At 42.3% G+C, this 26640-nt stretch overlaps 1 protein-coding gene across 2 annotated transcripts in view; it reads right to left on the bottom strand.

Annotated features, from left to right (window-relative positions):
• Nucleotides 1–420: 420 nt before the first annotated feature.
• LOC141272992 (uncharacterized) overlaps nucleotides 421–26640 on the bottom strand; it is a 167885-nt gene continuing 141665 nt past the window's right edge. For both annotated transcript variants that reach the window (XM_073684257.1, XM_073684258.1), the window contains exons 2-7: nucleotides 5518–5660; nucleotides 5214–5402; nucleotides 5006–5129; nucleotides 4784–4881; nucleotides 2641–2746; nucleotides 421–2381 (exon numbers count right to left, since the gene is read on the bottom strand). In XM_073684257.1, the coding sequence (XP_073540358.1) occupies nucleotides 1048–2381; nucleotides 2641–2746; nucleotides 4784–4881; nucleotides 5006–5129; nucleotides 5214–5402; nucleotides 5518–5595 (1929 nt within the window). In that variant the 5' untranslated portion in view covers nucleotides 5596–5660 and the 3' untranslated portion in view covers nucleotides 421–1047. The remainder of the gene's footprint in view (nucleotides 2382–2640; nucleotides 2747–4783; nucleotides 4882–5005; nucleotides 5130–5213; nucleotides 5403–5517; nucleotides 5661–26640) is intronic.

Genomic DNA, 26640 nt, shown 5'->3' on the forward strand with positions numbered 1-26640 from the left:
GACTGATAACTTTCAGCAATAAGAGAATACAATGTCAGGAAAATCCTATTAGAATAGCTAAACTTTATATGGGGTTAAACAGAATCACATTAAATGAAGGCAGATGTACTTACTCCTATTTAACATGCGTTTAAATGTGATCAGCTAATTCTGAACACAACCACATCCCTAATTATAAGAGAAAGTTCACACTTACGCAACCACATTTTTTTCGTTTATTTTTATTTTACCCAGCAAAATGATTTCAGTTTAATTTTTAATGGATTTGTACACATAATGGTAAACATTGAAGGTGTAAAAAGTTCTGAAATTATTCTTCTCGGTGTGATTTTTTTTACATGACAAAAACCTGCCATTTTCGCAGGGGTATGTAGACTTTGTATATCCATTGTTTGGATGACCAAAAATAATAAGCAGATGAGAGATTTTACAAATTTAATTGCAGCAAAGGTAGCAGCCTAAGACATGTTTATGGACAACAGTAACTAAATGTATAATAGTCTATGGAGATTACATGACCGCAGACATCTGTTTGCAAAGATTGTAGCTGAAATACCTCAACTCAATAACTCAAAAGGGTGTTCACATACTTTTGGCCATATATTGTGTTTACTAAAATACCGATAGCCTGTAGAACTTGGAAAAATATTTAAATAAAAAGAATATAATAATTTTAATTACGGAAGACATATATAAAACTGACAAAAAAAAAAATAAAGATTGTTGTCTACTCTCCATTTAATATGGAATCTGAAGATAATGTATATATACAGATTTTGATATCAGGATTAACCAAAAAAAATTATGCTCAATTGCTAGTACTCATACGGCTTCCAAGTCAAACAATGTGAGATTTCTGAGTCTACCATTCTAATGTCTTGAGCGCATTTAAGCAGTTTCTTTTTCATGCGAGATCCATGATGGTTAACATGTTTCAGAACATGGAAAGAGGTCTCTAGGAACAAGAACCACGTCAATATCATCCCTTTCACCAGATTCCGTTGATGAATAGGTTTTGGTGGAAATCTACTGATAGCAGCGGGTTTCTCACATAGATGCAGATGGCTTCCCAAACTTGCAAACTTTCTGATGATCAACAAGGTAAGCCTTCCGTGTATAACACTTTCCACACTGAGGACATGAAAACGGTTTCTCCCCCATGTGAGATCGCTCATGTTGTACAAGGACGGATTTGTGTGAAAACCGCTTTTCACACATTGAGCATGAAAATGGCTTCTCCCCCGTGTGAATACTCCGATGTTCAATTAGACTAGCTTTCCGTGTAAAACATTTCCCACATTCAAAGCAAGAAAATGGTTTTTCTCCCACATGACTTCGCTCATGTTGGACAACAGCTGTTTTGTGTGAGAAACGTTTTCCACACACAGAACATGAAAATCTTTTCACTCCCATATGGATCCTCTGATGTTCGACAAGGTTAGCCTTCCGAGAGAAACATTTCCCACACTCAGGACAGGAAAATGGCTTTTCTCCAGTATGAATTTTTTGATGTGTAACAAGGTTAAACTTCAACATGAAGCATTTTCCACAATCAGAACAAGAGAATGGTTTTTCCCCAGCATGAATTTTCAGGTGTTTATCAAGTTTACACTTTTTCACAAAACTTTTCCCACACTCAGAACATGAAAATGGCTTCTCCCCTGTGTGAACTCTCTGATGTTTTACAAGGTTAGACCTTCTTGTAAAGCATTTCTCACACTCAGAACATGAAAAACACTTCTCTCCTGTATGAATGCTTTGATGTTGAATAAAATCAGATTTTTTTGAAAATCTATTCCCACACTTAGTGCATAGAAATAGTTTATCGTCTGTGTGGTAAGTGCTCGCATGTCTAAAAAGTTCTGATTTTCTGGCAAACCATTTTTCACACTCTAAACATGAAAACGGCTTTTCTCCTGTGTGAATTTTTTGATGTTGGACCAGAGTAGACTTCAGCCTAAAACGTTTTCCGCATTCAGAACATGAAAATGGCTTCTCCCCGGTGTGAATTCTCATATGTTGAATAAAGCCACTTTTTTGGGTAAAACATTTCCCACATTCAGAACATGGAAAAGGTTTCTCTCCTGTATGAATTCTCAGATGCCGAAGAAGATTTGCTCTATTTTTGAAGTACTTCCCACATTCGGAACAAGGGTAATATTTATCATCTCTGTGATCTGTACTTGTAACAATGAATGAACTATCCAGCGAATGTTCCTCAACATATGGATTAAATAAATTGCTGCTGGGCAGGATAGTGGCTATATCAGGTGTAAAAAAATGCTGTCCTTCAAATTCTTGTGTAAAGTTGTTAACTATTCTTTTACAATCTGGAGGTAAAATCCGATGTCCACCTGTGGCTTCTGTGGTGCTCAATAAATCTGTTGGATGAAAAACAAAACACATTACATTTCTACTTCACTACATAGAATCTGAGTATAATAAATATAATATATTTTCTTGAAGCGGATGCCACCTCAATTTTCAAAAACAGAATCTAAAAACTGTTAAAGTCTGAAAACCTATTGAAGTCTTGAAGCAAAAGAATTATGAAGTTTTGATAAACTGAGGTTATGGAAGTTAAAGAAAATACAATAACATCATGATCATGTGTCTGTTCTCATAATACTCGTTACTCACCTGGGCTGATATATACATTCTCTTCCTCTTCCTTAAATTCGTTAGTGACTATGTCATTCTCATCTTCCTCAGTAACTTCAACCTTAATATGAATTAGATCTTCATCCTTAACAAATAAAACCCATATATAAAAGTTTGACTTATGTAAATGATCTTTTACCTGTTGAAGACATGGCCAGCAGGGTCACAGGATTATTTTTTAATCAACACAGTCCTAGAACCAGAACGTTAGCACGTTTCCATCAACATTGCCATATAAGAGCTTGTTTTTGCCAAAAAAGATGTATTTTTTAAAGGGAGTCAGCCTGCTGTTTTGACCCTGACAAAAACGCTGACCGTGTTATAAAGAGTGGAGAAAGCAATGTAAACACATCTAAGCTGATAATACAAGTTGCATGAAAAACACAGAGAACCTGTCAGCAGGATATCGTACCCCTAACTAAAGGATATGAGTGCAACCCCCTTAATGCTCATTACATTCATACCCATTTAGTAGATTTTCGTTGAGAATTAAACTTCAAAAATGCCCCAAGTCCATCAGGACGGAAACTTCACTCACCGGCTCTGCTGTACTTCGTGGCCACCGGGGGGTTGTTAACAGGTCACTATCCTCAGTGACCTCTCTCCCCTGTGCAGATGCTGTCATTGTCCGGGATCATTTAATCAGAAGAGGTGGTGCCTGAGCAGTGAACTCTTGAGGACGTTGCAGGAGTCGGGACATTGAACACTCAATGTCATCAAGAGATCACTGTGCAGGCGCCATCCCTTTTGATGAAATGAACCTGGACAATGACAGCGCCTGTGCAGGAGAGACAGGCCACTGTGGGAAGAGTGACCTGTCACTCAATGACCAGAAGGCGGCGAGGTATAGCAGAGCTAGTGAATGATGAACCCACTACGATGCACTTGAGATTAAAATTTCAAAAATAAAATTTCTCAAAAATGCTTCAATGAAATTCTACTAGAAAGGTATGAATGTAATAAGCATTAAAGGGGGCTTTACACTCATACCTTTAGTTAGGAGGCGAATATCCCAATCTCTGATGATCCCCCGAAGAACCATCAAATCCATTATCATCAAAAGGAAAGAAGATGGTACCACAACAAATCTGACAAGAGAAGACCGCCCACTAAAACTCTCAGCCCTGACAAGGGGAACATTAATCAGAGAGGCAGTAGAGAGACCAAAAGGTAACCCTGAAGGAGCTGCAGAGTTCCCAAGCAGACACTGGAGTATCTGTCCATATGACCACAATAAGCCGTACACTCCATAGAGGTGGCCTTTATGGAAAAGTGGGCAGAAAAAAAAGCCTTTACTTACACCCAAAATTGTAAGGCTTGTCTTGAGTTTGCCAAAAGACATGTGAGAGACTCCCCAAATGAATGGAGGTAAACGCTATGTCTGGCGCCAAACCAACACAGCTCTTCACCCCAAGAACACCATCCCCACAGTGAAGCATGGTGGTGGCAGCATCATGCTGTGGGGATTTTTTTCTGCAGCAGGGACAGGGAAAATGGTCCGAGTCAAGAGAAAAATGGATGGTGTAAAATACACGGATATTCTTAAGCAAAACCTGTTTCAGTTTGTCAGTGAGTTGAGACTGGGACGGAGGTTCACCTTCCAACAAGACAATGACCCAAAGGATATACTGCTAAAGCAACACTCGAGTGGTTTAAGGGGACATATGAAATGTGTTGGAGTGGTCTAGTCAAAACCCAGACCTTAATCCAACTGAGAATCTTTGATCAGACTTGAAGATTATTGTTCACCAGAGGAAACCCATCTAACTTGATGGAGCTGGAGCAGTTTTGCCTTCAGGAATGGGCAAAAATCCCAGTGGCAAGATGTAGAAAGCTCATAGAGACTTATCCAAAGCGACTTGCAGCAGTAATTGCCACAAAAGGAGGCTCTACAAAGTACTGACTTTAGGGAGGTTAAATAGTTAAGCACACTGAATTTTTCAGCTATTTAGTCCTATTTGTTGTTTGCTTCACAATAAAAAAAAAACCAAGTGTTCAAAGTTGTAGCCATGTTCTGTACATGGGGGGGGGGGGTGTGTGTGTGAATACAATCGCAAGTCACTGTATGTATTCTACAAGATGGGAAAAGATAAAACTTTCTGGAAACCTCAATTTGGGCTACCTGAACATCTTGAAGCTCACAGTTATCTTCCTCTACAGAATCTTGGGAACACAAAGGATTAACACATTTTTCTGGTAGATGTCTGTTGCTGCATTCATCTGTAAAAAAACAAACAAATCCACACACAGTGACTTAATATATAGTTGTTATGCGATTATCAGGGTATGTAGATGCCCCTCAAAACTGCTCTTTCCTTCACCGTATCCAAGACTCTTCATTTACCTGGTGATATGAGGGGCTGGTGGTCCTCCATCATGACGTCCTTGTACAGATCCTTGTGTCCGTCTATATATTCCCACTCCTCCATGGAGAAATGGACAGTGACATCCTGACACCTTATAGGAACCTGACACACAATGATACATCATCATCCAGACACATCATCCCTTGTGTTCCTGTATAATGCCCCAGTATTCCCAGCAGCGCTCACCTCTCCAGTCAGCAGCTCAATCATCTTGTTGATGAGGTCCAGGATCTTCTTATCATGATATTCAGTTGTCAGGGAGTGAAATGGAGGCTCCTTGATGGAGATCTGGGTCTTGTTCCATTCTCCCGGCACATAATAAGAGCAGCTGGTGGTCACACATTGACCAGGAGTCTTCTTCACTATTGTGTAATCCTGAGTATGATGGCAAACAATGAAATATACATTTTCAACATCCACATATCTGTAAGTGACACGGTTGCAAATGGACAAGAGTATGGTCATGTGAAAGATTTCCAGGAACACTCACCTCTCCGGTCAGCAGATAGATGATTTCCAGTGTGAGGTTCAATATCCTTTTGGTCATGAGATTTTTCCCTTTCTCCATTCTCAGCAAATCATTTCATCTATTTCGGACTCTCCCATACAGACTAGTTGCAAAGTAGAATCAGACTAGAAATATTTTAGATAAACGTGTTAGAAAAACATAATACATAGGTTATCAAACTGCTCAATTCAAAGATATTGAACCCCCCTTGCAAGTCAGGCTTTTTAGCAAAATGTACAAACTTTCTATTGCTTGCAATAAACTAAACAAGATCTCTCAACACAACTAATATAACAACGTAAATGTCACATTTATCAACTACTGTAGGCTCAGAATTATTCAGTCCCTTTATGACAAACATCTTTACTATTCATCTTAGCTTGTTATAAGATAGTAAATGTAATGCAGACACCAGGATCTGGTATGGTTCCTGAGGAATCTTAGCTTATTACTCATGGGCAGTGGCATCCAGTTCACTAATATTCTTGGATTTGAATGGTGAAACTGCCTTTTTAAAATCACACCAAAGTTTTTTTCTATTGGGAACAGGTCAGGAAACTGCAACTCTAGAATCTTCCAGGATTTCTTCTAAAACCAAGCTTTGGTGGATATTGAGTTATGCTTGAGATTATTGCCCTGTTGGAAGGTTCAATGATGCCTCCAGCTTCAACACAAAAGGATTTCCTGATACTTGATTGACTCCATCTTTCCTTCCACACGCTGCAGGTTTCAAGTGCCAGAGGAAGCAAAACAGGCACAGAAGCTCACCTAGCCACTGTCATGTTTCACTACAGGTATTGCTGAGCCACCACCATGCTTCTCTGTAGGCAGGGTGTTTTTTTCAGCGTATAATTCATTCTTCCTCCAGGCATACTGCTGAATCATAGGTCTGAAAAGATCCAATTTTATTTCAGAGCTTGACAGAAAAGAATTCCAAAGTTTCTACATATTTATATGGTTTTTAACATATTAGCGCCAACGTTTCTTGCGTTTTTGAGTCAGTAGAGGTGTAGGTCTTAGAGCTTCGGCATGGAGATTGTCAGTATTTTGTATGCGCCTTAGGGTATGTTCACACTGCATCTTTTCCTGCCGCTTGTTTAAGTAGGTCCACTTGAAAAAAGTGGCACAGAAAGGACTAAAAAACTATTAAATGAACTGTCCAGTTAATTTGTATAGGAAAATGATTTACTGTTCATGTGTTGGGGCTTTTGAATTTCTTTTAAGCGCATCAGGCTTTCAAAAACTCCAAGTGATTAAAGTAAGTAACCTGAACATTCTTCAGGCGATTTCTGCTAGAAAGACACTTCATACTTTACAACACAAATGTTAATAGGAAGGGTATAAAAGACGCCAGGGATCTTTTTGAGCATTCAACCAGCGTCTTTGCTTAAAATGTAAAAAAAGCTAGCATTTTCTTTATTGTTTAATGGAAATCAAAGACGGTCTGGAAAATGCAGTTAGGGTATGTGCACACGATGCAGAAATAAAGCAGAAAATTTCTGCATCATTTCTGCATCTCCCTGGCAGAAAAAACGCATGCAGATTGACAAGCGGTTTCCAAGCGATTAGCATCACTTGGAAAGTGCTTGATAACTAGGTCACACTATATAAATCCATGCAACCGGCATGGATTTATATAGTGTGACCCAAGAGAGTGGTAAAAATAAAAAATAAATGTATACTTTACCCTCTGATGGCCCGCGCTGTCCTGCTCAATCCGTTCTCCCTCGCCGGCAACTTTGAATTGAAAGACCTGCCGACGTCAGCGTCACGTGACCCGTCACATGACTCTGACGTCAGCGCAGGTCCTTCAACTCACTGCAAAGTGCCGGGAACCAAGCAGGAGCGGTGCGCGGGCCGACAGAAGGTAAGTATACATTTATTTTTTATTTTATTCTTTTTTTACAGCTTTTTTAATGGTACCTGGGTGTGGATGAGACTCTCCTCTCCTCTACACCCGGGTACCATCCGCACATTAGAACGCGTGGATTACGCAAGTACAGATGCAGTCTTGCGGAATTGGCGCGTTCTAATGCAAGTCAATGGCGGCGAAAACGCCGCGTTTAAGCAAAATTAATTGACATGCTGCGGATTTTTGAGCGCAGCGTTTACGCTGCGGAAAAATCCGCATCATGGGCACAGCACATGCGGATTTCAATTGGGGAACATTGCTGCCCTTCTACCATGCGTTTTTAATGCGTTTCCGCGGCATTTACGCAACTGCAAAAACGCAGCGGAAACGCACTAAAAATGCATCGTGTGAACTCAGCCTTAGAAAGGTAAATGATAAAGAAATCGCTTGAAAAAAAACAACAAAAAAACCCTGACTTCAGGATCACATAACAGAGAAAAGTAGCAATTTCTAAAGTATCTTCTGCTTGAAAAACAAATGCGCCAAAAAAAAGACACAGTTTAGACATAACATTATTGTGCAAACTGAAACCTGAGTGTCTGCTGCCACCAAGTCTTGTTGTGGGCCTTTTCCTGTCACTTGATGGCTTTTGACCACCTGCCTCTTCAGGAATCTGGTGGCAGCCGGTGATGGCTTCCTCTTTTTGCCATGCCCAGGTAGTGTAAACTGTGCACCTTTAACTTTTAGCTTGTGCCCATTACTGGTTATTTCTACAGTATTGGGAGCTATGTACCCCAACAGTATCGGTATGATGTCCTCCAGATGTGATGTCACTTCAAAGGTGACAAGTAATTGATTGAAATGGTTGCATGTGACTAGACATCATCGCAGAAGATGCCACTGGTTAGAGACACCTGTTCAGCACAAAAATATTTACAAAGAACTCCTTTCATGGCCCCCATAAAGTATGATGAAAATATAGATGCCCCCCAAACACAGTATGATATCCCCACAGTGCTCTCCACATGAACAGCATGATTATCCCACAATATAGTACCACAAGCAAAGTAGGATGCCCCCACAGTGCCCCAACACACTATGATGTCCTTACAGCTCCTCCACACACACTATGAGGCCCCCCGTGACCCAAACACAATATGTCTACCTCCACAGCATGATGACCCCCACAGTTCCCCCAAACAGTTTGATTACCCACAAAGTGTGATGACACCCACAGTACTTTCCATTCAACATGATGCCCCACTGCACTCCACAGTCAGCAGCGCGCATTCTGAAGCTCTGCACAGCAGGAGCAATGTAGTGACATCATTGTGCTGCAGCGCAGAAACTCAGAGGCAAAGGGTGAATGGTGGAACAGGTAGACGACGGCTCCCTGCTCCATCAAAAATGCTTCAATGAAATTCTACTAGAAAGGTATGAATGTAATAAGCAGTAAAGGGGGCTTTACACTCATACCTTTAGTTAGGGGGTGAATATCCCAATCTCTGATGATCCCCCGAAGAACCATCAAATCCATTATCATCAAAAGGAAAGAAGATGGTACCACAACAAATCTGACAAGAGAAGACCGCCCACTAAAACTCTCAGCCCTGGCAAGGGGAACATTAATCAGAGAGGCAGTAGAGAGACCAAAAGGTAACCCTGAAGGAGCTGCAGAGTTCCCAAGCAGAGATTAGAGTATCTGACTATACGACCATAATAAGCCGTACACTCCTGCATAATAATAATAACAGACAGGACACCACAGTCTGCTCCTCCTGCATAATAATAATAACAGACAGGACACCACAGTCTGCTCCTCCTGCATAATAATAATAACAGACAGGACACCACAGTCTGCTCCTCCTGCATAATAATAATAACAGACAGGACACCACAGTCTGCTCCTCCTGTATAATAATAACAGACAGGACACCACAGTCTGCTCCTCCTCTATAATAATAACAGACAGGACACCACAGTCTGCTCCTCCTGTATAATAATAACAGACAGGACACCACAGTCTGCTCCTCCTGTATAATAATAACAACAGACAGGACACCACAGTCTGCTCCTCCTGTATAATAATAACAGACAGGACACCACAGTCTGCTCCTCCTGTATAATAATAACAGACAATACACCACAGTCTGCTCCTCCTGTATAATAATAACAACAGACAGGACACCACAGTCTGCTTCTCCTGTATAATAGACAGGACACCACAGTCTGCTCCTCCTGTATAATAATAACAACAGACAGGACACCACAGTCTGCTCCTCCTGTATAATATACAGGACACCACAGTCTGCTCCTCCTGTATAATAATAACAGACAGGACACCACAGTCTGCTCCTCCTGTATAATAATAACAGACAGGACACCACAGTCTGCTCCTTCTGTATAATAATAACAGACAGGACACCACAGTCTGCTCCTCCTGTATAATAATAACAGACAGGACACCACAGTCTGCTCCTCCTGTATAATAATAACAGACAATACACCACAGTCTGCTCCTCCTGTATAATAATAACAACAGACAGGACACCACAGTCTGCTTCTCCTGTATAATAGACAGGACACCACAGTCTGCTCCTCCTGTATAATAATAACAACAGACAGGACACCACAGTCTGCTCCTCCTGTATAATATACAGGACACCACAGTCTGCTCCTCCTGTATAATAATAACAGACAGGACACCACAGTCTGCTCCTCCTGTATAATAATAACAGACAGGACACCACAGTCTGCTCCTTCTGTATAATAATAACAGACAGGACACCACAGTCTGCTCCTCCTGTATAATAATAACAGACAGGACACCACAGTCTGCTCCTCCTGTATAATAATAACAGACAGGACACCACAGTCTGCTCCTCCTGTATAATAATAACAGACAGGACACCACAGTCTGCTCCTCCTGTATAATAACAACAGACAGGACACAACAGTCTGCTCCTCCTGTATAATAATAACAGACAGGACACCACAGTCTGCTCCTCCTGTATAATAATAACAACAGACAGGACACCACAGTCTGCTCCTCCTGTATAATAATAACAGACAGGACACCACAGTCTGCTCCTCCTGTATAATAATAACAGACAATACACCACAGTCTGCTCCTCCTGTATAATAATAACAAAAGACAGGACACCACAGTCTGCTTCTCCTGTATAATAGACAGGACACCACAGTCTGCTCCTCCTGTATAATAATAACAACAGACAGGACACCACAGTCTGCTCCTCCTGTATAATATACAGGACACCACAGTCTGCTCCTCCTGTATAATAATAACAGACAGGACACCACAGTCTGCTCCTCCTGTATAATAATAACAGACAGGACACCACAGTCTGCTCCTTCTGTATAATAATAACAGACAGGACACCACAGTCTGCTCCTCCTGTATAATAATAACAGACAGGACACCACAGTCTGCTCCTCCTGTATAATAATAACAGACAGGACACCACAGTCTGCTCCTCCTGTATAATAATAACAGACAGGACACCACAGTCTGCTCCTCCTGTATAATAATAACAGACAGGACACCACAGTCTGCTCCTCCTGTATAATAATAATAACAGACAGGACACCACAGTCTGCTCCTCCTGTATAATAATAATAACACACAGGACACCACAGTCTGCTCCTCCTGTATAATAATAATAACACACAGGACACCACAGTCTGCTCCTCCTGTATAATAATAATAACAGACAGGACACCACAGTCTGCTCCTCCTGTATAATAATAATAACAGACAGGACACCACAGTCTGCTCCTCCTGTATAATAATAATAACACACAGGACACCACAGTCTGCTCCTCCTGTATAATAATAATAACACACAGGACACCACAGTCTGCTCCTCCTGTATAATAATAATAACACACAGGACACCACAGTCTGCTCCTCCTGTATAATAATAATAACAGACAGGACACCACAGTCTGCTCCTCCTGTATAATAACAACAGACAGGGCACCACAGTCTGCTCCTCCTGCATAATAATAACAGACAGGACACCACAGTCTGCTCCTCCTGTATAATAATAACAGACAGGACACCACAGTCTGCTCCTCCTGTATAATAATAACAGACAGGACACCACAGTCTGCTCCTCCTGTATAATAACAACAGACAGGACACCACAGTCTGCGCCTCCTGTATAATAATAACAGACAGGACACCACAGTCTCCTCCTCCTGTATAATAATAACAGACAGGACACCACAGTCTGCTCCTCCTGTATAATAATAACAACAGACAGGACACCACAGTCTGCTCCTCCTGCATAATAATAATAACAGACAGGACACCACAGTCTGCTTCTCCTGTATAATAATAACAGACAGGACACCACAGTCTGCTCCTTCTGTATAATAATAACAGACAGGACACCACAGTCTGCTCCTCCTGTATAATAACAGACAGGACACCACAGTCTGCTTCTCCTGTATAATAATAATAATAATAACAGACAGGACACCACAGTCTGCTTCTCCTGTATAATAATAACAACAGACAGGACACCACAGTCTGCTCCTCCTGTATAATAACAGACAGGACACCACAGTCTCCTCCTCCTGTATAATAACAGACAGGACACCACAGTCTGCTCCTCCTGTATAATAATAATAACAGACAGGACACCACATTCTGCTTCTCCTGTATAATAATAACAACAGACAGGACACCACAGTCTGCTCCTCCTCTATAATAATAACAGACAGGACACCACAGTCTGCTCCTCCTGTATAATAATAACAGACAGGACACAGCAGTCTGCTCCTCCTGTATAATAATAATAACAGACAGGACACCACAGTCTGCTCCTCCTGTATAATATTAACAACAGACAGGACACCACAGTCTGCTCCACCTGTATAATAATAACAGACAGGACACCACAGTCTGCTCCTCCTCTATAATAATAATAACAGACAGGACACCACAGTCTGCTCCTCCTGTATGATAACAGACAGGACACCACAGTCTGCTCCTCCTGTATAATAATAACAGACAGGACACCACAGTCTGCTCCTCCTGTATAATAATAATAGACAGGACACCACAGTCTGCTCCTCCTGTATAATAATGGGCAGGACACCACAGTCTGCTCCTCCTGTATAATAATAACATACAGGACACCACAGTCTGCTCCTCCTGTATAATAATAACAGACAGGACACCACAGTCTGCTCCTCCTGTATAATAATAACAGACAGGACACCACAGTCTGCTCCTCCTGTATAATAATAACAGACAGGACACCACAGTCTGCTCCTCCTGTATAATAATAACAGACAGGACACCACAGTCTGCTCCTCCTGTATAATAATAACAGACAGGACACCACAGTCTGCTCCTCCTGTATAATAATAACAACAGACAGGACACCACAGTCTGCTCCTCCTGTATAATAATAATAACAGACAGGACACCACAGTCTGCTCCTCCTGCATAATAATAATAACAGACAGGACACCACAGTCTGCTCCTCCTGCATAATAATAATAACAGACAGGACACCACAGTCTGCTCCTCCTGCATAATAATAATAACAGACAGGACACCACAGTCTGCTCCTCCTGTATAATAATAACAGACAGGACACCACAGTCTGCTCCTCCTCTATAATAATAACAGACAGGACACCACAGTCTGCTCCTCCTGTATAATAATAACAGACAGGACACCACAGTCTGCTCCTCCTGTATAATAATAACAACAGACAGGACACCACAGTCTGCTCCTCCTGTATAATAATAACAACAGACAGGACACCACAGTCTGCTCCTCCTGTATAATAATAATAACAGACAGGACACCACAGTCTGCTCCTCCTGCATAATAATAATAACAGACAGGACACCACAGTCTGCTCCTCCTGCATAATAATAATAACAGACAGGACACCACAGTCTGCTCCTCCTGTATAATAATAACAGACAGGACACCACAGTCTGCTCCTCCTCTATAATAATAACAGACAGGACACCACAGTCTGCTCCTCCTGTATAATAATAACAGACAGGACACCACAGTCTGCTCCTCCTGTATAATAATAACAACAGACAGGACACCACAGTCTGCTCCTCCTGTATAATAATAACAGACAGGACACCACAGTCTGCTCCTCCTGTATAATAATAACAGACAATACACCACAGTCTGCTCCTCCTGTATAATAATAACAACAGACAGGACACCACAGTCTGCTTCTCCTGTATAATAGACAGGACACCACAGTCTGCTCCTCCAGTATAATAACAACAGACAGGACACCACAGTCTGCTCCTCCTGTATAATATACAGGACACCACAGTCTGCTCCTCCTGTATAATAATAACAGACAGGACACCACAGTCTGCTCCTCCTGTATAATAATAACAGACAGGACACCACAGTCTGCTCCTTCTGTATAATAATAACAGACAGGACACCACAGTCTGCTCCTCCTGTATAATAATAACAGACAGGACACCACAGTCTGCTCCTCCTGTATAATAATAACAGACAGGACACCACAGTCTGCTCCTCCTGTATAATAATAACAGACAGGACACCACAGTCTGCTCCTCCTGTATAATAACAACAGACAGGACACAACAGTCTGCTCCTCCTGTATAATAATAACAGACAGGACACCACAGTCTGCTCCTCCTGTATAATAATAACAACAGACAGGACACCACAGTCTGCTCCTCCTGTATAATAATAACAGACAGGACACCACAGTCTGCTCCTCCTGTATAATAATAACAGACAATACACCACAGTCTGCTCCTCCTGTATAATAATAACAACAGACAGGACACCAGTCTGCTTCTCCTGTATAATAGACAGGACACCACAGTCTGCTCCTCCTGTATAATAATAACAACAGACAGGACACCACAGTCTGCTCCTCCTGTATAATATACAGGACACCACAGTCTGCTCCTCCTGTATAATAATAACAGACAGGACACCACAGTCTGCTCCTCCTGTATAATAATAACAGACAGGACACCACAGTCTGCTCCTTCTGTATAATAATAACAGACAGGACACCACAGTCTGCTCCTCCTGTATAATAATAACAGACAGGACACCACAGTCTGCTCCTCCTGTATAATAATAACAGACAGGACACCACAGTCTGCTCCTCCTGTATAATAATAACAGACAGGACACCACAGTCTGCTCCTCCTGTATAATAACAACAGACAGGACACAACAGTCTGCTCCTCCTGTATAATAATAACAGACAGGACACCACAGTCTGCTCCTCCTGTATAATAATAACAACAGACAGGACACCACAGTCTGCTCCTCCTGTATAATAATAACAGACAGGACACCACAGTCTGCTCCTCCTGTATAATAATAACAGACAATACACCACAGTCTGCTCCTCCTGTATAATAATAACAAAAGACAGGACACCACAGTCTGCTTCTCCTGTATAATAGACAGGACACCACAGTCTGCTCCTCCTGTATAATAATAACAACAGACAGGACACCACAGTCTGCTCCTCCTGTATAATATACAGGACACCACAGTCTGCTCCTCCTGTATAATAATAATAACAGACAGGACACCACAGTCTGCTCCTCCTGTATAATAACAACAGACAGGGCACCACAGTCTGCTCCTCCTGCATAATAATAACAGACAGGACACCACAGTCTGCTCCTCCTGTATAATAATAACAGACAGGACACCACAGTCTGCTCCTCCTGTATAATAATAACAGACAGGACACCACAGTCTGCTCCTCCTGTATAATAACAACAGACAGGACACCACAGTCTGCGCCTCCTGTATAATAATAACAGACAGGACACCACAGTCTCCTCCTCCTGTATAATAATAACAGACAGGACACCACAGTCTGCTCCTCCTGTATAATAATAACAACAGACAGGACACCACAGTCTGCTCCTCCTGCATAATAATAATAACAGACAGGACACCACAGTCTGCTTCTCCTGTATAATAATAACAGACAGGACACCACAGTCTGCTCCTTCTGTATAATAATAACAGACAGGACACCACAGTCTGCTCCTCCTGTATAATAACAGACAGGACACCACAGTCTGCTTCTCCTGTATAATAATAATAATAATAACAGACAGGACACCACAGTCTGCTTCTCCTGTATAATAATAACAACAGACAGGACACCACAGTCTGCTCCTCCTGTATAATAACAGACAGGACACCACAGTCTCCTCCTCCTGTATAATAACAGACAGGACACCACAGTCTGCTCCTCCTGTATAATAATAATAACAGACAGGACACCACATTCTGCTTCTCCTGTATAATAATAACAACAGACAGGACACCACAGTCTGCTCCTCCTCTATAATAATAACAGACAGGACACCACAGTCTGCTCCTCCTGTATAATAATAACAGACAGGACACAGCAGTCTGCTCCTCCTGTATAATAATAATAACAGACAGGACACCACAGTCTGCTCCTCCTGTATAATATTAACAACAGACAGGACACCACAGTCTGCTCCACCTGTATAATAATAACAGACAGGACACCACAGTCTGCTCCTCCTCTATAATAATAATAACAGACAGGACACCACAGTCTGCTCCTCCTGTATGATAACAGACAGGACACCACAGTCTGCTCCTCCTGTATAATAATAACAGACAGGACACCACAGTCTGCTCCTCCTGTATAATAATAATAGACAGGACACCACAGTCTGCTCCTCCTGTATAATAATGGGCAGGACACCACAGTCTGCTCCTCCTGTATAATAATAACATACAGGACACCACAGTCTGCTCCTCCTGTATAATAATAACAGACAGGACACCACAGTCTGCTCCTCCTGTATAATAATAACAGACAGGACACCACAGTCTGCTCCTCCTGTATAATAATAACAGACAGGACACCACAGTCTGCTCCTCCTGTATAATAATAACAGACAGGACACCACAGTCTGCTCCTCCTGTATAATAATAACAGACAGGACACCACAGTCTGCTCCTCCTGTATAATAATAACAACAGACAGGACACCACAGTCTGCTCCTCCTGTATAATAATAATAACAGACAGGACACCACAGTCTGCTCCTCCTGCATAATAATAATAACAGACAGGACACCACAGTCTGCTCCTCCTGCATAATAATAATAACAGACAGGACACCACAGTCTGCTCCTCCTGCATAATAATAATAACAGACAGGACACCACAGTCTGCTCCTCCTGTATAATAATAACAGACAGGACACCACAGTCTGCTCCTCCTCTATAATAATAACAGACAGGACACCACAGTCTGCTCCTCCTGTATAATAATAACAGACAGGACACCACAGTCTGCTCCTCCTGTATAATAATAACAACAGACAGGACACCACAGTCTGCTCCTCCTGTATAATAATAACAACAGACAGGACACCACAGTCTGCTCCTCCTGTATAATAATAATAACAGACAGGACACCACAGTCTGCTCCTCCTGCATAATAATAATAACAGACAGGACACCACAGTCTGCTCCTCCTGCATAATAATAATAACAGACAGGACACCACAGTCTGCTCCTCCTGTATAATAATAACAGACAGGACACCACAGTCTGCTCCTCCTCTATAATAATAACAGACAGGACACCACAGTCTGCTCCTCCTGTATAATAATAACAGACAGGACACCACAGTCTGCTCCTCCTGTATAATAATAACAACAGACAGGACACCACAGTCTGCTCCTCCTGTATAATAATAACAGACAGGACACCACAGTCTGCTCCTCCTGTATAATAATAACAGACAATACACCACAGTCTGCTCCTCCTGTATAATAATAACAACAGACAGGACACCACAGTCTGCTTCTCCTGTATAATAGACAGGACACCACAGTCTGCTCCTCCAGTATAATAACAACAGACAGGACACCACAGTCTGCTCCTCCTGTATAATATACAGGACACCACAGTCTGCTCCTCCTGTATAATAATAACAGACAGGACACCACAGTCTGCTCCTCCTGTATAATAATAACAGACAGGACACCACAGTCTGCTCCTTCTGTATAATAATAACAGACAGGACACCACAGTCTGCTCCTCCTGTATAATAATAACAGACAGGACACCACAGTCTGCTCCTCCTGTATAATAATAACAGACAGGACACCACAGTCTGCTCCTCCTGTATAATAATAACAGACAGGACACCACAGTCTGCTCCTCCTGTATAATAACAACAGACAGGACACAACAGTCTGCTCCTCCTGTATAATAATAACAGACAGGACACCACAGTCTGCTCCTCCTGTATAATAATAACAACAGACAGGACACCACAGTCTGCTCCTCCTGTATAATAATAACAGACAGGACACCACAGTCTGCTCCTCCTGTATAATAATAACAGACAATACACCACAGTCTGCTCCTCCTGTATAATAATAACAACAGACAGGACACCAGTCTGCTTCTCCTGTATAATAGACAGGACACCACAGTCTGCTCCTCCTGTATAATAATAACAACAGACAGGACACCACAGTCTGCTCCTCCTGTATAATATACAGGACACCACAGTCTGCTCTTCCTGTATAATAATAACAGACAGGACACCACAGTCTGCTCCTCCTGTATAATAATAACAGACAGGACACCACAGTCTGCTCCTTCTGTATAATAATAACAGACAGGACACCACAGTCTGCTCCTCCTGTATAATAATAACAGACAGGACACCACAGTCTGCTCCTCCTGTATAATAATAACAGACAGGACACCACAGTCTGCTCCTCCTGTATAATAATAACAGACAGGACACCACAGTCTGCTCCTCCTGTATAATAACAACAGACAGGACACAACAGTCTGCTCCTCCTGTATAATAATAACAGACAGGACACCACAGTCTGCTCCTCCTGTATAATAATAACAACAGACAGGACACCACAGTCTGCTCCTCCTGTATAATAATAACAGACAGGACACCACAGTCTGCTCCTCCTGTATAATAATAACAGACAATACACCACAGTCTGCTCCTCCTGTATAATAATAACAAAAGACAGGACACCACAGTCTGCTTCTCCTGTATAATAGACAGGACACCACAGTCTGCTCCTCCTGTATAATAATAACAACAGACAGGACACCACAGTCTGCTCCTCCTGTATAATATACAGGACACCACAGTCTGCTCCTCCTGTATAATAATAACAGACAGGACACCACAGTCTGCTCCTCCTGTATAATAATAACAGACAGGACACCACAGTCTGCTCCTTCTGTATAATAATAACAGACAGGACACCACAGTCTGCTCCTCCTGTATAATAACAGACAGGACACGACAGTCTCCTCCTCCTGTATAATAATAACAGACAGGACACCACAGTCTGCTCCTCCTGTATAATAATAACAGACAGGACACCACAGTCTGCTCCTCCTGTATAATAATAATAACAGACAGGACACCACAGTCTGCTCCTCCTGTATAATAATAATAACAGACAGGACACCACAGTCTGCTCCTCCTGTATAATAATAATAACAGACAGGACACCACAGTCTGCTCCTCCTGTATAATAATAATAACAGACAGGACACCACAGTCTGCTCCTCCTGTATAATAATAATAACAGACAGGACACCACAGTCTGCTCCTCCTGTATAATAATAATAACACACAGGACACCACAGTCTGCTCCTCCTGTATAATAATAATAACACACAGGACACCACAGTCTGCTCCTCCTGTATAATAATAATAACACACAGGACACCACAGTCTGCTCCTCCTGTATAATAATAATAACAGACAGGACACCACAGTCTGCTCCTCCTGTATAATAACAACAGACAGGGCACCACAGTCTGCTCCTCCTGCATAATAATAACAGACAGGACACCACAGTCTGCTCCTCCTGTATAATAATAACAGACAGGACACCACAGTCTGCTCCTCCTGTATAATAATAACAGACAGGACACCACAGTCTGCTCCTCCTGTATAATAACAACAGACAGGACACCACAGTCTGCGCCTCCTGTATAATAATAACAGACAGGACACCACAGTCTCCTCCTCCTGTATAATAATAACAGACAGGACACCACAGTCTGCTCCTCCTGTATAATAATAACAACAGACAGGACACCACAGTCTGCTCCTCCTGCATAATAATAATAACAGACAGGACACCACAGTCTGCTTCTCCTGTATAATAATAACAGACAGGACACCACAGTCTGCTCCTTCTGTATAATAATAACAGACAGGACACCACAGTCTGCTCCTCCTGTATAATAACAGACAGGACACCACAGTCTGCTTCTCCTGTATAATAATAATAATAATAATAACAGACAGGACACCACAGTCTGCTTCTCCTGTATAATAATAACAACAGACAGGACACCACAGTCTGCTCCTCCTGTATAATAACAGACAGGACACCACAGTCTCCTCCTCCTGTATAATAACAGACAGGACACCACAGTCTCCTCCTCCTGTATAATAACAGACAGGACACCACAGTCTGCTCCTCCTGTATAATAATAATAACAGACAGGACACCACATTCTGCTTCTCCTGTATAATAATAACAACAGACAGGACACCACAGTCTGCTCCTCCTCTATAATAATAACAGACAGGACACCACAGTCTGCTCCTCCTGTATAATAATAACAGACAGGACACAGCAGTCTGCTCCTCCTGTATAATAATGACAGACAGGACACAACAGTCTTCTCCTCCTGTATAATAATAACAACAACAGACAGGACACCACAGTCTGCTCCTCCTGTATAATATTAACAACAGACAGGACACCACAGTCTGCTCCACCTGTATAATAATAACAGACAGGACACCACAGTCTGCTCCTCCTGTATAATAATAATAACAGACAGGACACCACATTCTGCTTCTCCTGTATAATAATAACAACAGACAGGACACCACAGTCTGCTCCTCCTCTATAATAATAACAGACAGGACACCACAGTCTGCTCCTCCTGTATAATAATAACAGACAGGACACAGCAGTCTGCTCCTCCTGTATAATAATGACAGACAGGACACAACAGTCTTCTCCTCCTGTATAATAATAATAACAACAACAGACAGGACACCACAGTCTGCTCCTCCTGTATAATATTAACAACAGACAGGACACCACAGTCTGCTCCACCTGTATAATAATAACAGACAGGACACCACAGTCTGCTCCTCCTCTATAATAATAATAACAGACAGGACACCACAGTCTGCTCCTCCTGTATGATAACAGACAGGACACCACAGTCTGCTCCTCCTGTATAATAATAACAGACAGGACACCACAGTCTGCTCCTCCTGTATAATAATAACAGACAGGACACCACAGTCTGCTCCTCCTGTATAATAATGGGCAGGACACCACAGTCTGCTCCTCCTGTATAATAATAACATACAGGACACCACAGTCTGCTCCTCCTGTATAATAATAACAGACAGGACACCACAGTCTGCTCCTCCTGTATAATAATAACAGACAGGACACAACAGTCTGCTCCTCCTGTATAATAATAACAGACAGGACACCACAGTCTGCTCCTCCTGTATAATAATAATAACAGACAGGACACCACAGTCTGATCCTCCTGTATAACAATAACACACTGGACACCACAGTCTGCTCCTCCTGTATAATAATAACAGACAGGACACCACAGTCTCCTCCTCCTGTATAATAACAAACAGGACACCACAGTCTGCTCCTCCTCTATAATAATAACAACAGACAGGACACCACAGTCTGCTCCTCCTGTATAATAATAACAGACAGGACACCACAGTCTGCTCCTCCTGTATAATAATAACAGACAGGACAGCACAGTCTGCTCCTCCTGTATAATAATAACAGACAGGACACCACAGTCTGCTCCTCCTGTATAATAATAACAGACAGGACACCACAGTCTGCTCCTCCTGTATAATAATAATAACAGACAGGGCACCACAGTCTGCTCCTCCTGTATAATAATAACAGACAGGACACCACAGTCTCCTCCTCCTGTATGATAATAACAGACAGGACACCACAGTCGGCTCCTCCTGTATAATAATAACAGACAGGACAGCACAGTCTGCTCCTCCTGTATAATAACAACAGTCAGGACACCACAGTCTGCTCCTCCTCTATAATAATAACAGACAGGACACCACAGTCGGCTCCTCCTGTATAATAATAACAGACAGGACACCACAGTCTGCTCCTCCTGTATAATAATAATAACAGACAGGGCACCACAGTCTGCTCCTCCTGTATAATAATAACAGACAGGACACCACAGTCTCCTCCTCCTGTATGATAATAACAGACAGGACACCACAGTCGGCTCCTCCTGTATAATAATAACAGACAGGACACCACAGTCTGCTCCTCCTGTATAATAACAGACAGGACACAACAGTCTGCTCCTCCTCTATAATAATAACAGACAGGACACCACAGTCTGCTCCTCCTGTATAATAATAATAACAGACAGGACACCACAGTCTGCTCCTCCTGTATAACAATAACACACGGGACACCACAGTCTCCTCCTCCTGTATAATAATAACAGACAGGACACCACAGTCTGCTCCTCCTGTATAATAATAACAGACAGGACACCTCAGTCTGCTCCTCCTGTATAATAATAACAGACAGGACACCACAGTCTGCTTCTCCTGTATAATAATAACAACAGACAGGACACCACAGTCTGCTCCTCCTGTATAATAACAGACAGGACACCACAGTCTGCTCCCCCTGTATAATAATAACAGCCAGGACACCACAGTCTGCTCCTCCTGTATAATAACAGACAGGACACAACAGTCTGCTCCTCCTGTATAATAACAACAGACAGGACCCCACAGTCTGCTCCTCCTGTATAATAATAATAACAGACAGGACACTACAGTCTGCTCCTCCTGTATAATAACAGACAGGACACCACAGTCTGCTCCTCCTGTATAATAACAGACAGGACACCACAGTCTGCTCCTCCTGTATAATAATAACAGACAGGACCCCAGTCTGCTCCTCCTGTATAATAATAATAACAGACAGGACACTACAGTCTGCTCCTCCTGTATAATAACAGACAGGACACCACAGTCTGCTCCTCCTGTATAATAACAGACAGGACACCACAGTCTGCTCCTCCTGTATAATATTAACAACAGACAGGACACCACAGTCTGCTCCACCTGTATAATAATAACAGACAGGACACCACAGTCTGCTCCTCCTCTATAATAATAATAACAGACAGGACACCACAGTCTGCTCCTCCTGTATGATAACAGACAGGACACCACAGTCTGCTCCTCCTGTATAATAATAACAGACAGGACACCACAGTCTGCTCCTCCTGTATAATAATAACAGACAGGACACCACAGTCTGCTCCTCCTGTATAATAATAACAGACAGAACACCACAGTCTTCCCCTCCTTTATAATAATAATAATAAAAGACAGGACACCACAGTCTGCTCCTGCTGTATAATAATAACAACAGACAGGACACCACAGTCTGCTCCTCCTGTATAATAATAATAACAGACAGTACACCACAGTCTACTCCTCCTGTATAATAATAACAACAGACAGGACACAACAGTCTGCTCCTCCTGTATAATAATAACAGACAGGACACCACAGTCTGCTCTTCCTGTATAATAATAATAACAGACAGGACACCACAGTCTGCTCCTCCTGTATAATAATAATAACAGACAGGACACCACAGTCTGCTCCTCCTGTATAATAATAATAACAGACAGGACACCACAGTCTGCTCCTCCTGTATAATAATAATAACAGACAGGACACCACAGTCTGCTCCTCCTGTATAATAATAATAACAGACAGGACACCACAGTCTGCTCCTCCTGTATAATAATAACAGACAGGACACCACAGTCTGCTCCTCCTGTATAATAATAACAGACAGGACACCACAGTCTGCTCCTCCTGTATAATAATAACAGAAAGGACACCACAGTCTGCTCCTCCTGTATAATAATAACAGACAGGACACCACAGTCTGCTCCTCCTGTATAATAATAATAGCAGACAGGACACCACAGTCTGCTCCTCCTGTATAATAATAACAGACAGGACACCACAGTCTGCTCCTCCTGTATAATAATAATAACAGACAGGACACCACAGTCTGCTCCTCATGTATAAGAATAACAAACAGGACACCACAGTCTGCTCCTCCTCTATAAGAATAACAGACAGGACACCACAGTCTGCTCCTCCTCTATAATAATAACAGACAGGACACCACAGTCTGCTCCTCCTGTATAATAATAATAACAGACAGGACACCACAGTCTGCTCCTCAGGTATAATAATGACAGACAGGACACCACAGTCTGCTCCTCCTGTATAATAATAATAACAGACAGGACACCACAGTCTGCTCCTCCTGTATAATAATAACAGACAGGACACCAAAGTCTGCTCCTCCTGTATAATAATAACAGACAGGACACCACAGTCTGCTCCTCCTGTATAATAATAACAGACAGGTCACCACAGTCTGCTCCTCCTGTATAATAATAACAGACAGGATGCCACAGTCAGCTCCTCCTGTATAATAATAACAGACAGGACACCACAGTCTGCTCCTCCTGTATAATAATAACAGACAGGACACCACAGTCTGCTCCTCCTGTATAATAATAATAATAACAGACAGGACACCACAGTCTGCTCCTCCTGTATAATAATAATAACAGACAGGACACCACAGTCTGCTCCTCCTGTATAATAATAACAGACAGGACACCACAGTCTGCTCCTCCTGTATAATAATGACAGACAGGTCACCACAGTCTGCTCCTCCTGTATAATAATTACAGACAGGACACCACAGTCTGCTCCTCCTGTATAATAATAACAGACAGGACACCACAGTCTCCTCCTCCTGTATAATAACAAACAGGACACCACAGTCTGCTCCTCCTCTATAATAATAACAACAGACAGGACACCACAGTCTGCTCCTCCTGTATAATAATAACAGACAGGACACCACAGTCTGCTCCTCCTGTATAATAATAACAGACAGGACAGCACAGTCTGCTCCTCCTCTATAATAATAACAGACAGGACACCACAGTCGGCTCCTCCTGTATAATAATAACAGACAGGACACCACAGTCTGCTCCTCCTGTATAATAATAATAACAGACAGGGCACCACAGTCTGCTCCTCCTGTATAATAATAACAGACAGGACACCACAGTCTCCTCCTCCTGTATGATAATAACAGACAGGACACCACAGTCGGCTCCTCCTGTATAATAATAACAGACAGGACACCACAGTCTCCTCCTCCTGTATAATAATAACAGACAGGACAGCACAGTCTGCTCCTCCTGTATAATAATAATAACAGACCGGGCACCACAGTCTGCTCCTCCTGTATAATAATAATAACAGACAGGACACCACAGTCTGCTCCTCCTGTATAACAATAACACACGGGACACCACAGTCTCCTCCTCCTGTATAATAATAACAGACAGGACACCACAGTCTGCTCCTCCTGTATAATAATAACAGACAGGACACCTCAGTCTGCTCCTCCTGTATAATAATAACAGACAGGACACCACAGTCTTCTTCTCCTGTATAATAATAACAACAGACAGGACACCACAGTCTGCTCCTCCTGTATAATAATAACAGACAGGACAGCACAGTCTGCTCCTCCTCTATAATAATAACAGACAGGACACCACAGTCGGCTCCTCCTGTATAATAATAACAGACAGGACACCACAGTCTGCTCCTCCTGTATAATAATAATAACAGACAGGGCACCACAGTCTGCTCCTCCTGTATAATAATAACAGACAGGACACCACAGTCTCCTCCTCCTGTATGATAATAACAGACAGGACACCACAGTCGGCTCCTCCTGTATAATAATAACAGACAGGACACAACAGTCTGCTCCTGCTGTATAATAATAACAGACAGGACACAACAGTCTGCTCCTCCTCTATAATAATAACAGACAGGACACCACAGTCTGCTCCTCCTGTATAATAATAATAACAGACAGGACACCACAGTCTGCTCCTCCTGTATAACAATAACACACGGGACACCACAGTCTCCTCCTCCTGTATAATAATAACAGACAGGACACCACAGTCTGCTCCTCCTGTATAATAATAACAGACAGGACACCTCAGTCTGCTCCTCCTGTATAATAATAACAGACAGGACACCACAGTCTTCTTCTCCTGTATAATAATAACAACAGACAGGACACCACAGTCTGCTCCTCCTGTATAATAACAGACAGGACACCACAGTCTGCTCCTCCTGTATAATAATAATAACAGACAGGACACCACAGTCTGCTCCTCCTGTATAATAATAATAACAGACAGGACACCACAGTCTGCTCCTCCTGTATAATAATAACAGACAGGACACCACAGTCTGCTCCTCCTGTATAATAATAACAGACAGGACACCACAGTCTGCTCCTCCTGTATAATAATAACAGAAAGGACACCACAGTCTGCTCCTCCTGTATAATAATAACAGACAGGACACCACAGTCTGCTCCTCCTGTATAATAATAATAGCAGACAGGACACCACAGTCTGCTCCTCCTGTATAATAATAACAGACAGGACACCACAGTCTGCTCCTCCTGTATAATAATAACAGACAGGACACAGCAGTCTGCTCCTCCTGTATAATAATGACAGACAGGACACAACAGTCTTCTCCTCCTGTATAATAATAATAACAACAACAGACAGGACACCACAGTCTGCTCCTCCTGTATAATATTAACAACAGACAGGACACCACAGTCTGCTCCACCTGTATAATAATAACAGACAGGACACCACAGTCTGCTCCTCCTCTATAATAATAATAACAGACAGGACACCACAGTCTGCTCCTCCTGTATGATAACAGACAGGACACCACAGTCTGCTCCTCCTGTATAATAATAACAGACAGGACACCACAGTCTGCTCCTCCTGTATAATAATAACAGACAGGACACCACAGTCTGCTCCTCCTGTATAATAATGGGCAGGACACCACAGTCTGCTCCTCCTGTATAATAATAACATACAGGACACCACAGTCTGCTCCTCCTGTATAATAATAACAGACAGGACACCACAGTCTGCTCCTCCTGTATAAT

Source organism: Phyllobates terribilis, unplaced genomic scaffold, assembly GCF_046119375.1.
Source record: "Phyllobates terribilis strain yellow unplaced genomic scaffold, ASM4611937v1 Scaffold_5__5_contigs__length_657084704, whole genome shotgun sequence".
NCBI classification, from domain to species: Eukaryota; Metazoa; Chordata; class Amphibia; order Anura; family Dendrobatidae; genus Phyllobates; species Phyllobates terribilis.